This window comes from Dreissena polymorpha, chromosome 3, assembly GCF_020536995.1.
Source record: "Dreissena polymorpha isolate Duluth1 chromosome 3, UMN_Dpol_1.0, whole genome shotgun sequence".
NCBI classification, from domain to species: Eukaryota; Metazoa; Mollusca; class Bivalvia; order Myida; family Dreissenidae; genus Dreissena; species Dreissena polymorpha.
Genome location: NC_068357.1, coordinates 129,745,712 through 129,759,307, shown reverse-complemented (window position 1 = coordinate 129,759,307; position 13,596 = coordinate 129,745,712). Strand labels below are relative to the sequence as shown.

At 32.4% G+C, this 13,596-nt stretch overlaps 1 protein-coding gene across 1 annotated transcript; it reads left to right on the top strand.

Annotated features, from left to right (window-relative positions):
• Positions 1–792: 792 nt before the first annotated feature.
• On the top strand, positions 793–12,214 carry LOC127872591 (atrial natriuretic peptide receptor 2-like). Its single transcript, XM_052415918.1, has 13 exons — positions 793–844; positions 1,313–1,394; positions 1,729–1,825; positions 4,003–4,074; positions 6,640–6,756; positions 8,251–8,270; positions 8,489–8,629; positions 8,815–9,007; positions 9,116–9,185; positions 9,443–9,562; positions 10,039–10,122; positions 10,336–10,427; positions 12,155–12,214. The coding sequence occupies exons 1-13, from the start codon at positions 793–795 to the stop codon at positions 12,212–12,214; spliced, it is 1,200 nt and encodes a 399-aa protein (XP_052271878.1).
• Positions 12,215–13,596: the final 1,382 nt, after the last annotated feature.

The window sequence follows — 13,596 nt, the reverse complement described above, 5'->3', positions numbered from 1 at the left end:
GGTCCCCTACTTTTGGGTAAACCAGTTTGTTGGACCAGATGTTCATGTACAGGCCGTTGCTATATCAAGCAATAAAAATGTGGTATGTAAAACTAAATCATACATACATTGTCGTCGTGTGCTTCGTGAATTACTACAGTGTCATTGCGATACAAATTTCGATTTCTTACGCCTAAGTAGGAACAAGTTTTGTGTCATGTGTTTTTAGGTAAAAAAGCGTTGTGAATATACAACGGATATTTTTATGCTCCCCCAAAATTTATTTTGGGGGGAGTATAAAGTCGCCGCTTCGTCTGTCCGTCCGTCCGTGTGTCCGTCCGTCCGTGCACAATTTTTGTCCGGGCTATTTCTCAGCAACTAATGACCGGAATTCAATGAAACGTAATGGGAAGCTTCACTACCAAGAGGAGATGTACATATTATCAGCGGGTTCTGGTCGGATGATTGTTCACAGAGTTATGGCCCTTTGACATTTTCTATAAAAAATAATTGTCCCCCAACTACTGTGCCCTCAAGACGTTTCCTTTTATCTGAATATATAGTGCAATATTGCGACAAAAAAGCTTTGGGAGCATCACCCGTCTCTGACGGTTTCTTGTTTATACAGCACCGATATTGAACAACTATCACACCTATGTATAGCTTTAATGAAATATTGGTATACTTCGACATGTTTGTGATAATTGTGCAATATTTTACACATTTTTTAGAATCTAAAACTGCTAACCAAGTTTGAGTGGAAGACGGAAGACGGTCGTCCTCCTCTGGATACCCCGTTATGCGGATTTCTGAATGAATTTTGCCCGTCTCTTCCTGGAAAGGGTACGTCCAGTAGAGGAGAGCGGTATCCGTTATGGATTTTGATAAACATTTGCATAATTCGTTTGTAATGGATATCTTATTAAATACTGGTCAGAACTAACAGACCATTTTTAATGGTGTTTAGTCGTTTGATGCCTGCATTGTTTATCGGTATTGTGATGAATGTGGAGTAATTTAGAATGAACAGTATTATATAGTATTTTTTAACTAGAATAATACAATACTTTCGGGCATTTAACACGTGTTTTGACATAGGCGAATTAGAATAAAAAACATTCAGTATGACTTTTAGAAAATGAGATAAGTATTGAACAACTCCACAGTGAGAAAGTTTATATAACGTTCACAAACAGTTAAGCGCATACATTTTTTCGACTCACCTGTTCAAGTTCCAATTATACATTCATATAACAAATGCTCACAATGTACACATGAAATATGGATGTTCATTTTTATAAGTAAATGCAAAATAAATGGTGATCTTTTGCAGATAGCACAGTTGCTGTGGTATTGTCATGTTTAGTGGTATTGCTTATTCTGACAGCCACCGTGACTATTGCATACACGATAAGGTAAATATCATCCATATATTACTTATTGTGAAAGAAGAAACAACTGTTTGATAGGTTAACACTAGCTTTTACCGGTATATTAAGATCTAAACACATATAAAGTATTCGCTGAACTGTTTTACTTGACGAGCACAACTTTATTCATATCAGTGGTATTATCCAATTGGAAAATTGGTGTATTCGTGTTAATTCACATATCAAGCACTTTCACGAAAGCTTGTATAACTGCTGGGAGTTTATTTATAGTCAAAGCAAACATATCCCAGACATAAACAGTTTCAGTAAAACGTACCTTAAATCTTATTTTTATGCAATCGTTTTTATTTTTTGACAGAAAGAGAAAGCTTGAGACTACGTTACTTGAAAGCATCTGGAAGGTAGCATTCGAAGATATCGACCTTCAGAAGTCTAAGCTTGCATTTGGATCAAGGGTCAGTAAAAAAGTCTTCTCTGCTGTTGATGCAGGTGTTTTGTATGAACGAGTTAATATGCATTAAATATATATTTTTTGTAAGTTCCACGCGAAGACATTAAATGAAAACAACGCGTGATCAAAACGTTAATATACGTGTATACTAGAAATACGCTTTGATGCATAAGTAGATCTATAGCATAATGTGAATGTTTATTCGTACTTTATTATTCTATATTTAAAAAGATCGTGTTATTATTCTATATTAAAAAAGATCGTGTTTCTTAATTATATTATATAAATATATTCTTTCATTTTAGGCAAATGCGAGGTCTCAGTCAGCGTTGTCACATTTCAGTTCTGAATCGACCGTCGGTACACGTGTATTCAATATCAATTATTTAAAATTGCAATACTATTTACACTGTTAAATACCGTTTACATTAGTCCTTTTGATTATGTTTGATTATTGTTTATTGCGCTTTAGTACACTTAGTATTGCTGCGATTGAGCATTGTTTATTGATTCATAGTAAAAAGTATATGTGATGAATTATGTTTTGTCTAAAATTTAACACGACACATTTCCATAAATTGAAATATCAAAATACAAACATTACAGCTAACCACGCGAGACTTTATTCTACCAATGCTGCGATGTATAAAGGACAGATGGTTGCCGTTCGCAAAATACGAGACCAGGTCTTGCTCACTAAAATGGATCTACATCATTTAAAAACGGTAAACCCCTTTAAATTATAAATTAAACACTTTTAAATCCAGCTAGGAAGTAATTAAACACATTCGTTCTTACTCCACAAACGACAAAACTAAGCCAGGGTAACTCAACATAAAGATGGCGATGTCTTGAAAGTGATTTTTAATGCCAACCGGATGCATAACTTAAATATTCGTATCTGTTATCAGATATTTATATGGCAGGTAAATGTATTATTTTACAATAAACACCAATAAAACAGGGAAAATGAATTTACCTATTTATGAAAATCGAAGCATGGACTCGGAAACCTGAACAGAAAGTAAAGTTTCAATGACCATTCATATTTAAAGGCATTTGCACTGCTTTTAATAAGGGAAACTAAACATTAGCTCTAGATATGCATGTCTTAGTACGTTTTCATTTTTTACAAGTAGATTTATGAAACTTAAACTTGACATTGCAATATAATACAAACTTAATAACATAAAATACAAATATTATACACTTACAGTATTTAAAACATTTCACTCGAATGCACTCAATAACAATTATCAGATTGAATCCGATGAAACTTAAACAATTTATTGGAATGCATTCAGATGAGGGAGATGATGCATGATAACATCAATCCTTTCTTGGGCGCCTGTTTCGTTCAACCGTCTCCCTGTGTGCTATTTCTATATTGCCCAAAGGGTAGCCTTCAGGTATATATGATTTTTACCTTTAAAGGGGCGGTCAACCAGGTTGCTTTGTATCACGAAAAAAAAGAAAAGTTCTAAAATACCGTTTTTTTTACAACTATTAGTTTATATTGATTAAAATATCACGACTGTGTTTTCGTAATACTTGAAAAATGTTGTTAAGTTTTCATATTTTCACTTAATTCGGTAATAAATTTTACTGAGTATGTCTAAAAGGTAATTTGATGAGTTCTGTTGTTGTCTTATATTTTGCGAAACTACGAGGATTACTAGTATAAAGTATAAAATACAACGCTCATTGTATGAGCATAGATGACCGAGTGGTCTAAATGGGAGAATTTTAAAATTACTCTTTTTACTCCAGGACTCCAGGGGTCAGTGATACGAGCCCTGTTTAGGGTTACTTTTTTTCTTTTTTTTTCTTGATGTTTTACTGGAGATTTTTAAATCATATGTTTAAATTTATTAACATAAAGCATTTAATGACGTTATTTTAGAACTTTTTTTTTCGTTAATTTGTTTGACTGTCCCTTTAGAGACTCTACTTTTCCCTTTTATCTATTAAACGAAGGTCACATTTTGTGGTTTTGTACATAATTTTTCAACAGTTGTTTTTTTTCCATCAAATAAGACCTTGAAGTGTAATTGACATTTTTACCCATTTGTGGTCGTTGTTATTCACATATGGTAGTAATGAAAAAACATATGTGAACTGATTTTATTTGTAATTAAATAATTATTAAGTAAGCGTTTATTATAAATTATGTTATTTCAGGATATTCTGGAGAATGACGAAATGAAACTGGATATCAACTTAAAATATTCACTTACGATGGATTTAGTGCAAGTAAGAGTCATATATTTAAACAGAAAAAAATCGATTCTTTGTAAAAAGAGATACAGCAAAGTGTAAGGACAATATGAACATTCTTTTTAGTATATGCATTGAAGAATAAGTTATAAATTGTATGCAAACATTCCAATAAATTAATATGGGCAGTTCATTTTGCATGATTAAGTTTATAAGACACTTTATTTGTATTTACGAGCTTTAGGCAGCACGGACCAAATGCGATCGGTAATATTCGGGTGATAACTCAGTATTCGAAAAGCGTTCGGCGCCGATTGGTTATCTACCTCATATTCCGGAAATAATACTTACAACACGAATAAATGAGTGCTTTTTTATTTAAAAACTAAAGACACGAAGTAAATATGTGCGTGTTTTTTGAGAACTAAATGTGTTCATCTCCTGAAGATTTATTTATTTTGACATACACATATAATATTTGCTTTACTTTACAAAAATATTTTCGTACATGACGTCACGACTGTTGACAGTCCGTTGCAAAATGAAAAAGTGTAAAAAGAGGCAAACACGAAAATGAATGTGATACCGATTACAAAGGTTATTCTTCATGAAGACATTTTATTGCAGACACATTATTATTGCGGTATGATTTATTTATTTTTTTGTACATAAACAATATTCTTATTAAGTGTTGTTTCTAAATAACGACGTTTTGAATATGCTTGTTGTATCAAGAATTCCTAAGTCTTATTGACACATAGACCTGCAGTTTTTATGTTTTTTATTGAGGTGTCGGATATTTCTCAGATGTGTGGACGCAATGCTTTTAGCAGTTTCCAGAGGCAATTTCCATCTTGTTTTGTCAAGTTTGATTCAGAGCAAGCCTAAGAAACCTTTTACATTGAAACAAAGAATCTAAGTAAGACAAACCTGTTTTTGGATTTATCCATGCGCATAGAATAAAACTCATTTACAAAAAGATTATATTGTTTTGAGTTTCAACGTTTCATAATAATACAAAATGTAGCACATCTTTTAATGTTTGATAATTCGGGGTCAACGAATTTGTGAAGTGCTTGTTGACCTTAAAATTGATTGTTTTCTTAAAACAAACACTCGTATTAGGCGTCAGTATGATACTTAAAAAGGATAATTAAATTCATGAAAAAAGCATTGTGTGAAAAACGTTTTTATTACAGTTGGTGGTACAGTTATTCCGGATATAACATAGATTGCTGTCGTGGATTTTACAACGGGTTCGAAATTCTCCACATATGTGAAGCCATGAGTGCCGAATTCTTCTTAAGCCCAGAAAGTAGCTGACATATTTGTTCATGCTAATGGAAACATGCATTTAAATGGTGGCGATGTGGATAGTGTCTCTATTACTACATATAATAATTGCTATGTAAGACTTGAAATACCTTGACATTTTGTGGTGAACTGCGGTTGCATGCATAGGTTGCCTTTGGAGTTTTGGTGACCTTAAGATTGTATTATTTATGTATTATTATATGTTTATGTATTATTATAACAATATTGAGCGGTAACGAGCCACAATTCATAATATATCAGAGTTTATAACTGCAGCTTTTAATAAGCAACTAGAAACTCCCAAAATAGATGTGATATACACAGTTATACGGAAATGCATTGCATAATTAATTGGGGTAGGCATACTCAAAGTGTAATTTCTTGAGATAGAAATAGTAAAACATCCTGAAATTCACTCTGAATATAAACAATATGTTATGTTGAATAAATGTTAACAATATATGCATTTTATCCCACTACAAGTGATATAAAATATTATAAAAGTATTAAACATTAACGTTTCGTGTAACTGAACGATTTGGTGTTGTTTTTTGCCATTTTATCCAGATAAGTGCACATATTCTTGGAGATTAAACGAACAAGTTGCTTTCAATGAAACTTTTGGAATGCTGTGTCTACTTGCACAATCCAGTTTAGTACGAGTACTTAGTAAATTGTCAAAAATAAGTATATCCCATTTACAAAAACTTAAAATTTTGGATATATGGTCAATCTAAAGAAAACGCACAACCGAGTCAAAGGGGTAGGTGTATGCAAACAATAATAAAAAGTTAACTGTCTAGCAGAAAGTTTTAAAAGTCATTATATACAATATACAATGTGAAGATAATAACACATTTTGTTTCTGGACAGGTGCCCATCAGGCTCCCACTACCTTAAATAAATGGAAACAAGGAGTAACTTGTAATAACCATGGAAGGACTAATTTGCTTTGTTTCTATGAGAATGCGAGTTTAAATTAATATCAAATACGTGTATAAATTGGACATTTCAAATAACACAACCATGATTCGTTCTTTCTTGTTCTAATTACCAAATGACACACATGTAACAACGAACTTAATATGATATGATTTTTTATAAAATACGGTAGTTTCGAAGCAAGAGGAAAAGTGGTATTGCCTGCTTCGAACTGTTAATTTGTTGTTGAACATTAAATCTTTTTCCCAATTAATTCATGTAGTTTACTATTTTAAGTTATAAATACAATGTGCACATACACGCATTTTAGAAACGTTCATTTACAGACTTTCCTTTTTTTTACAGGGCATGCATTTTATTCACAGCTCTAAGCTGGAGTTTCATGGACGTCTGAAAAGTACGAACTGTCTCGTTGACAACCGATGGTTGCTGAAGATCACTGATTACGGAATTTCCAATTACGTGCCCAATATTGAAACCGAAAACGGCGAGGAACACCAGAAATATAGAAGCAAGCAATTATTTTTTATGAAACAATAATGAACGTTGAAATATTTACCAGCATCCGGTTTATAAAAAGATTATGAAAGTTCCTGAAACTTTATCAAGAGAGGATGAATTATAGTCTATCTTCAAGAGCAATTAAGATATCGTCTATTCATTACAAAAAATAAAAATAAGATTCATCGCCTTTAAATATGTATGCACCAACAAATTTGATTTCGGGCGATTTTCTTGTTGGTGCATTTGATAATTTAAATGTAGAACACATTCAAAATCTATTTGTAACATTGTTTTTATGCTAAGGTTAATTTTACAAATAATCGAATATAGTAAAATTAAATAATTTCAAAAACTCAATCTGGAATAAATAATTAAGACAAACTTGGGTCAGCATGCAAATTAAGGGTCGGTTGGAAAATTTTTCGGAAATGCCTCATTTAAAGTTACATTTCAAGGTGCAGTGTCATCCTTGTATAAAGCGTTTACTGAGTGTGAGTTTTTATTTTCAAATGACGTTAGTTTGTAAAAAAAAATGAACAAAGGAGTTGTGTAACAAACGTTATCCAAGAAATATGCAGTATGAAAATTATACATTTTAGAAACGTGATGGTACGATTCAGGGGAAACATATTTTATGTTCAGCATATTTACATTATTTATTGCGTTACTCAAAGCAGTTCCTCTATTTTCATAATTATTATGTTAATTCCGGCTAGGCCTCCTCTGGACAGCACCAGAACTGCTTTCGAACGGCACCCTCACTGGCTCCAAGGCTGGAGACGTGTACAGCTTCGGGATCGTCATGCACGAGATTGCCTTCCGAATGGGGACATTTGCTGGTGTTAGCCATTTAAAGGCAAAAGGTAAGTAGTGCTTTATGTATGTGCCGAAAATATTCGATAGCCATACGTCGTGTATACATGCTGCACATTCATATGAGTAAATCTTCACTTAACGACCATGTAATAAACTAATGTTAAATTATCATGGTGATTATTATTGTAGCGTACAGTTCTTCCTTACATCATTGGCATATTTCTTGCCTTATTCTATATTCACCCATTATTTGGTTTTATTTCTGTCCATTGTGAATAGGGAATGTAAGGAGATAATAACGCTTTAATACTGAATAAGCGATAACGAGACCGATGATCATAACTGATTACTAAGAATACACTGCTACTGTTCGTTTAGTGATTGATGATATCACGTACGTAATTTTAAGTTTAAAGGTTAAAAACGTATGAATTTAAGATGTTTTTACCGTCCAATTGACTTCTTTCTATAGATATTGTCAATCGCGTAAAAGCCATGGAAGCAGACCCATGTCGACCACTTATCTTCACCGATGACGAAAGCGTTTTGCCAGCCGTGTGTACGCTTATGAAGTCATGTTGGAATGACGACCCGAAGCTTCGTCCAACGTTTTCTGTCATACGTTCTTATATAAAGAAGAATATTCAAATCGGAGAGTATGAACCATTTTTATAATTGTTAGTTCATAGTTTGGTTTTCAGCTTTTTAGACTATTAAAAATATCTAGATTTCATGTGTGATGTATTTGAAATCTAGGAATACGAAACTTTCTCTTTTAGAAAAGAAAACGATTAAGCATGTTCAGCAACATATTGGCTTTAACAATTTCGATGGAAGCCCCATATGTTGTTATTGTTCATTTATATACTTTTAGGTCACTGAATATTGTTGATGTTATTCTACAACGACTTGAAAAGTATGCCAGCAATCTTGAAGATCTTGTCGATCAACGAACACAACAGTTAATGCAGGAAAAAGACAAATCGGATCGACTTTTGTACAGAATGCTACCAAAGTAAAGTCATCTAGTCAAAGTCACTTTAACGACATTAAGTACAAGAAATAGTATTTCGATGCAATTACCACTGCAACGCAACATAGGCAATATATGTAGGTCTTAAGTGTCTTCATTTTATGTCCGGTAAAATCATTAAGACAGCTTTAATGACGTTTATCAATTCTGTTTATTGTTGTTTGTAGAACATGCGCTGAAAAGCTGAAACGTGGGGAAATGGTTCAGCCAGACATCTTCGAGGCGGCCACTATATTCTTTTCTGACATCGTTGGCTTCACAACCATAGCGGCAAGGAGTACACCAATGCAGGTGGTCGACCTGCTCAACGACTTATACACGTGCTTCGACGATATAATAGGCAAATATGATGCGTACAAGGTGAGGTTTGTGTTAAAATCCATAAAAAAAACAACCTATTTCTTTATGATTCACAAGAATGCGTTTACTGTAACGGGGGTTCATTTTATGTTTTTAACGGCTTTTCAGGTAGAAACCATTGGCGACGCTTACCTTGTTGTGAGTGGTATACCTACAAGGAATGGAGATTTACATGCCGGTAAGGAAAGCGTTTCAATGTAATGCCTTTTCTTCTACTAAGCTTCTAATGAATGATATTATTTTTCATGATCAATCCTTTATTGTTTTATTAAAAGTAATTAACGCATACATGAATAAAATATTTCATTCAAATAAATCAAAAAGTAAATTAAATGAAAACAATTATATAACGGCTAATCAGAGAAGAAGAATGAAAAGCATGACTTGTTTTTGTTTCTAAACAATGGTTATACTCAAGCAAATATTTCCGGTCAGCTATCATTGCTGACATGTCCCTGGACATACTGGCCGGCGTGAAAGTGTTCACCATTAAGCACATGCCGCACGAAGATGTTCAAGTACGAATTGGTTGTAATACAGGACCTTGCTGCGCAGGTACCACATCGAAGACTAGTTATTTTCCATAAAAGAAAATGTACAATGATAACTAATGATGTATTGGAGTCGAATATCATTTGCTACGCCCATTCATTCGGATTGGTAACTAGGAATAAACATTTTGAATATAATTTGAAAATGAAAACCTATTAAGATTTAAGTACTTACAAATTTGCATTAACCAAACTTAAGAAAAAATGACCGCTTACTTGCGTTATGCAGTACCGCGTTTTTAAATTTTCTCACTGTAAATCATTTCTTACATAAGCATGTTGGCTTCTATGTTAGAGATGTAGATGTTTAAGGTGTATCATGTACGTGATAATATTAGATATTTAACGATAATTGACAATGAGTATGTCACTTAACTTAAAATGCGATACATAGACAATAAAACAACAATGAAAAACATGTATATGGCCTCGATTAAATTATTTGACCCCGCGTATAGCCGTATAAGATGCCTGTTGTAGGAGTGGTTGGTCTATCAATGCCGCGTTATTGTCTGTTTGGAGACACCGTCAACACGGCGAGTCGAATGGAATCGAACGGCGCTGGTATTTATGAATGCTCATATACGTATAAATATCAGTAGAATTAGTTTTTTTTGTGTGAGCGCAGTTCTATTTTATTTATGGGAATGCACACTCATTCGCTCTTAATGATTTATGTAAAAGTTCTCACGCAGTTTAATACAACATTATATCAATATATTCTACATGACTTTGTAAAAATTATATTTAATAATAAATTCATGGTGATAACTGTAGCCCAGCAAATCCACCTCAGTGAGGCGACACATGTGGCCCTGCATAAGATTGGCGGTTACACGACACGGTTTAGGGCTAATATGCCGATTAAGGTAAGAGAGTTAATATAATCTACCTCAACAAGTATTGCAATCGCAAATTCTGCATCTTGCTCTATATTACAAATAATAATTGTCGAACATTAAACATGCCAAATTCAGCCAGATAACTTCTTAGTTAAACAGCGTTTTCTTCAATTATATAGTCTATTCTATCACACAGTTCGTCAATATTAATTGGAACTTGTATAATTAAATGAAATACAATAATTTGTGATCTATATTGCTATGCATATCCTACAGTGTAGTTCTGTAATGACGAGATGGAAAACCATCAAAACTAAATATGTATTGTTTACATGGATGAATGTGCGACTCAATGTCTTGTAAACACTAATAGAAAACTGTTCGAAAAAATCACATATTACTTTAGAACTATTATCCTTTGTACATAATTTAATTTCATCCATTACACTTTAAAGGGCAAGGGAGCTATGAATACCTTTTGGCTGGAAGGCAAAGAAGGAAGATCGATGGCAAAAACTGATTAAGTCGAGATGTAACGAATAATTAAGCATCATTAAAAGCACTCAGTTAAATATAATAATTATGACACAAACAAATGATTCCTATGTTACCCTTTGAATTTGTGCATTTTCGGGAGAATAAATGCGAGGAATAATTTTGCTTATGAGTTCCATTTATCATATTTGGTGCTCATGTTAATGTGTCACAAGAATTCACGTTATATTGTCAGCATTAAATGTTTACCTGAAGCTTTTTGTTATGTATATGTCCCAGTTTGATATTTAATAATGATGTCATTTTACGAGATTTTACCTTCACTAAGATTTTGTATTAAAAGTGTTAGAATACGAACAGCATTATCTTAACCAAACAGTTTGACTTTTGTATTTGTATCACCTTCAATGATGTCCAGTTTACTGTGTTAATGTTCTTTTGCCATAAATATTTTTGGTGAATGCTTCAAATATTAAATATCGTAAATTCACGGTACCTGTTTTAATGTTAAATGAACATTCAACAAAAATATAAGATTTGAATGCGTTTGGGCGAAATTACTTTAATAATTTGTTTTCGGAAATTTTGATATAAAAATGATTTTTTGGAGATGCATTTTTGAACGCAGTAATCAAACAATAATCAATCAGCTTCTATAACAGTATTTATTTTCCAAAGAGATGATTCTGGTAATTTCTTAAACAAGCAAATTCAAGAAAATTAAGATTAATATTGAAAAATATATTAGCATTATTTAGATTGGTATTTAAACATGTTTTTATTTATGTTCTGTATATATTTCTTGCGCATTTTGTTATTCCCGTATTAGTTTATGTTATATGAATATGAACATATTCTATTAATAATATACCAAGTAGGTAAGGGATATAAGCCAAACTACAAATATTAATTTTAACCTTATATGCTTTGGTCGAAAAAATAGGGTAAGTTCTCCAGTTAAACAAAATATTAAAAAGTTGTTAGCCATAGAATTAATACAAACTTAACATTATAGTAATGTTATCTCAGCAGTATTTGTTATTATTGTTTATACAAAGTTGGGAACAATTTTAAACGATTTGTTGTATATTTTTTGTTGTAAAGGCACACTTCTGTTTGATCTATAGATATGAAGTAATAGTGTATATGGACATTGTACAACTGTTGTATCACCTGACCCGAAAATTACCAACGCTGTAATAAATAAATGTGCTGAATAACTTCAGTTGTTCGCTCTTTGAATGTATTTAATATTACAGTCACAGGACCAGCAGTTCGATTATTTAACGAAGGCAAATCAAACGGCCATACAAATGTAAGCATGTATGTTATTTACTTTTTAATTGTCTACATTAGTGAGATTTTGAAAAAACATATAGGAGGAATATGGCCTTGGTTTACAATTTCTCATAATTTAATACAGGAGTCACACAAACTCAACTCATGATTACAAAGATGAAGTTAAGTTTGAACACTAAATATCTTTAAAAAAAATGCTCGATGCATATCATTGCTTTAAAATAAAGATTGAAAAAAGGTAATTTTATCATTTTTATCTAACCTTTGTAGTATATTTTAAATACTAATCAATTTTGAAAGTGATTTTGTACGATTAGTTCATGGGCTTGTTCACAGTTTGGGAAAAACCCGATTTTTAAAATTAACTTGCCATATAATAACAAGCACAGCGATTCAAACAAGCAAATCAGATCACGAATGAGATGCATGTTAAAATATTGTTGAGTGTATTGATTATTCATCAAACGATATTTGAAAACATGTAAAGAGTTTGGAAGGCTTTACATCGTTACTTTAGAAAATCTGTGTATAATCGACTTAGCGTTTTAATTCAATCAAATTTATAAACGCTTTCGAGGTCCAGAGATATGGAATTAGCTTTTGCTTTAGGATATTCCAGGTTAGAACACCAGGATTGGCTTTGTATATCTTTTTCGCATATTATCATATGTCATAACTATTTCAAATCTTATTTTTTTGTTTGTTGATTCATTAATTTTTATATTTCTATGAAAAATACGAAAATATCTTTTAGAGTCTCTTTTACAAACATATATTATGTAAAATAAAACGGCATAGCCTTTTTAAAGCCTTTGCCTCTACTCGGCTGCCCTTCTGAGTATCATTTTATATGAAATGGAAAAAATTGTGTTTCTAATATATATGGAAATTTACACCACTTAAAACGGTGTCTTGTCGAGTTGCATGACGTGTATCTGTACTGTTGACCACATGATGCAAAGTCTAGAAAGCCATGACAAACAAGGCATAGACGGTATTGCGACTTTAGCACGAGTCCCTTGGCATAAAATATCGCAACCCTAGAATAGTAGCTTAACTATGTATTGTACTAAATCTTAACGTTTATAATGCTTCCTAATAAAATAGTTTGCTTTTGTATCACATAACTATTAAACCTTAATGTGAAATACCGTACAATTGACTCCTGTAGCGAATAAACCTAGCTTTGCTATTCATAGGCTAACCCATCTTAAATGTAAATTATTCTTCTTTCATATTTTTTCCTGGGGCTAGGTTAAGTGTTACGTAAAATGCATTTACGATGTTTTGCCCGAATTTCTCCCTTCGTCCGAATTTATACGGATTGACCCTAGCGGTTGAGTGCAGAAGCTCAGAGACTGTAAGACAAGACAATATTTGTGTATATACTACAGTGTACATA

What these genes read in the sequence shown, in the direction of transcription:
- LOC127872591 (XM_052415918.1), top strand. Translation starts at nt 793, where the DNA reads ATGAATTTTGCCCGTCTCTTCCTGGAAAGGGTACGTCCAGTAGAGGAG. An exon ending in AGCTTGCATTTGGATCAAGG is followed by an intron (nt 1,826 to 4,002) that starts GTCAGTAAAAAA and finishes ATGTTATTTCAG; the next exon opens with GATATTCTGGAGAATGACGA. An exon ending in GGGCTAATATGCCGATTAAG is followed by an intron (nt 10,428 to 12,154) that starts GTAAGAGAGTTA and finishes TTAATATTACAG; the next exon opens with TCACAGGACCAGCAGTTCGA.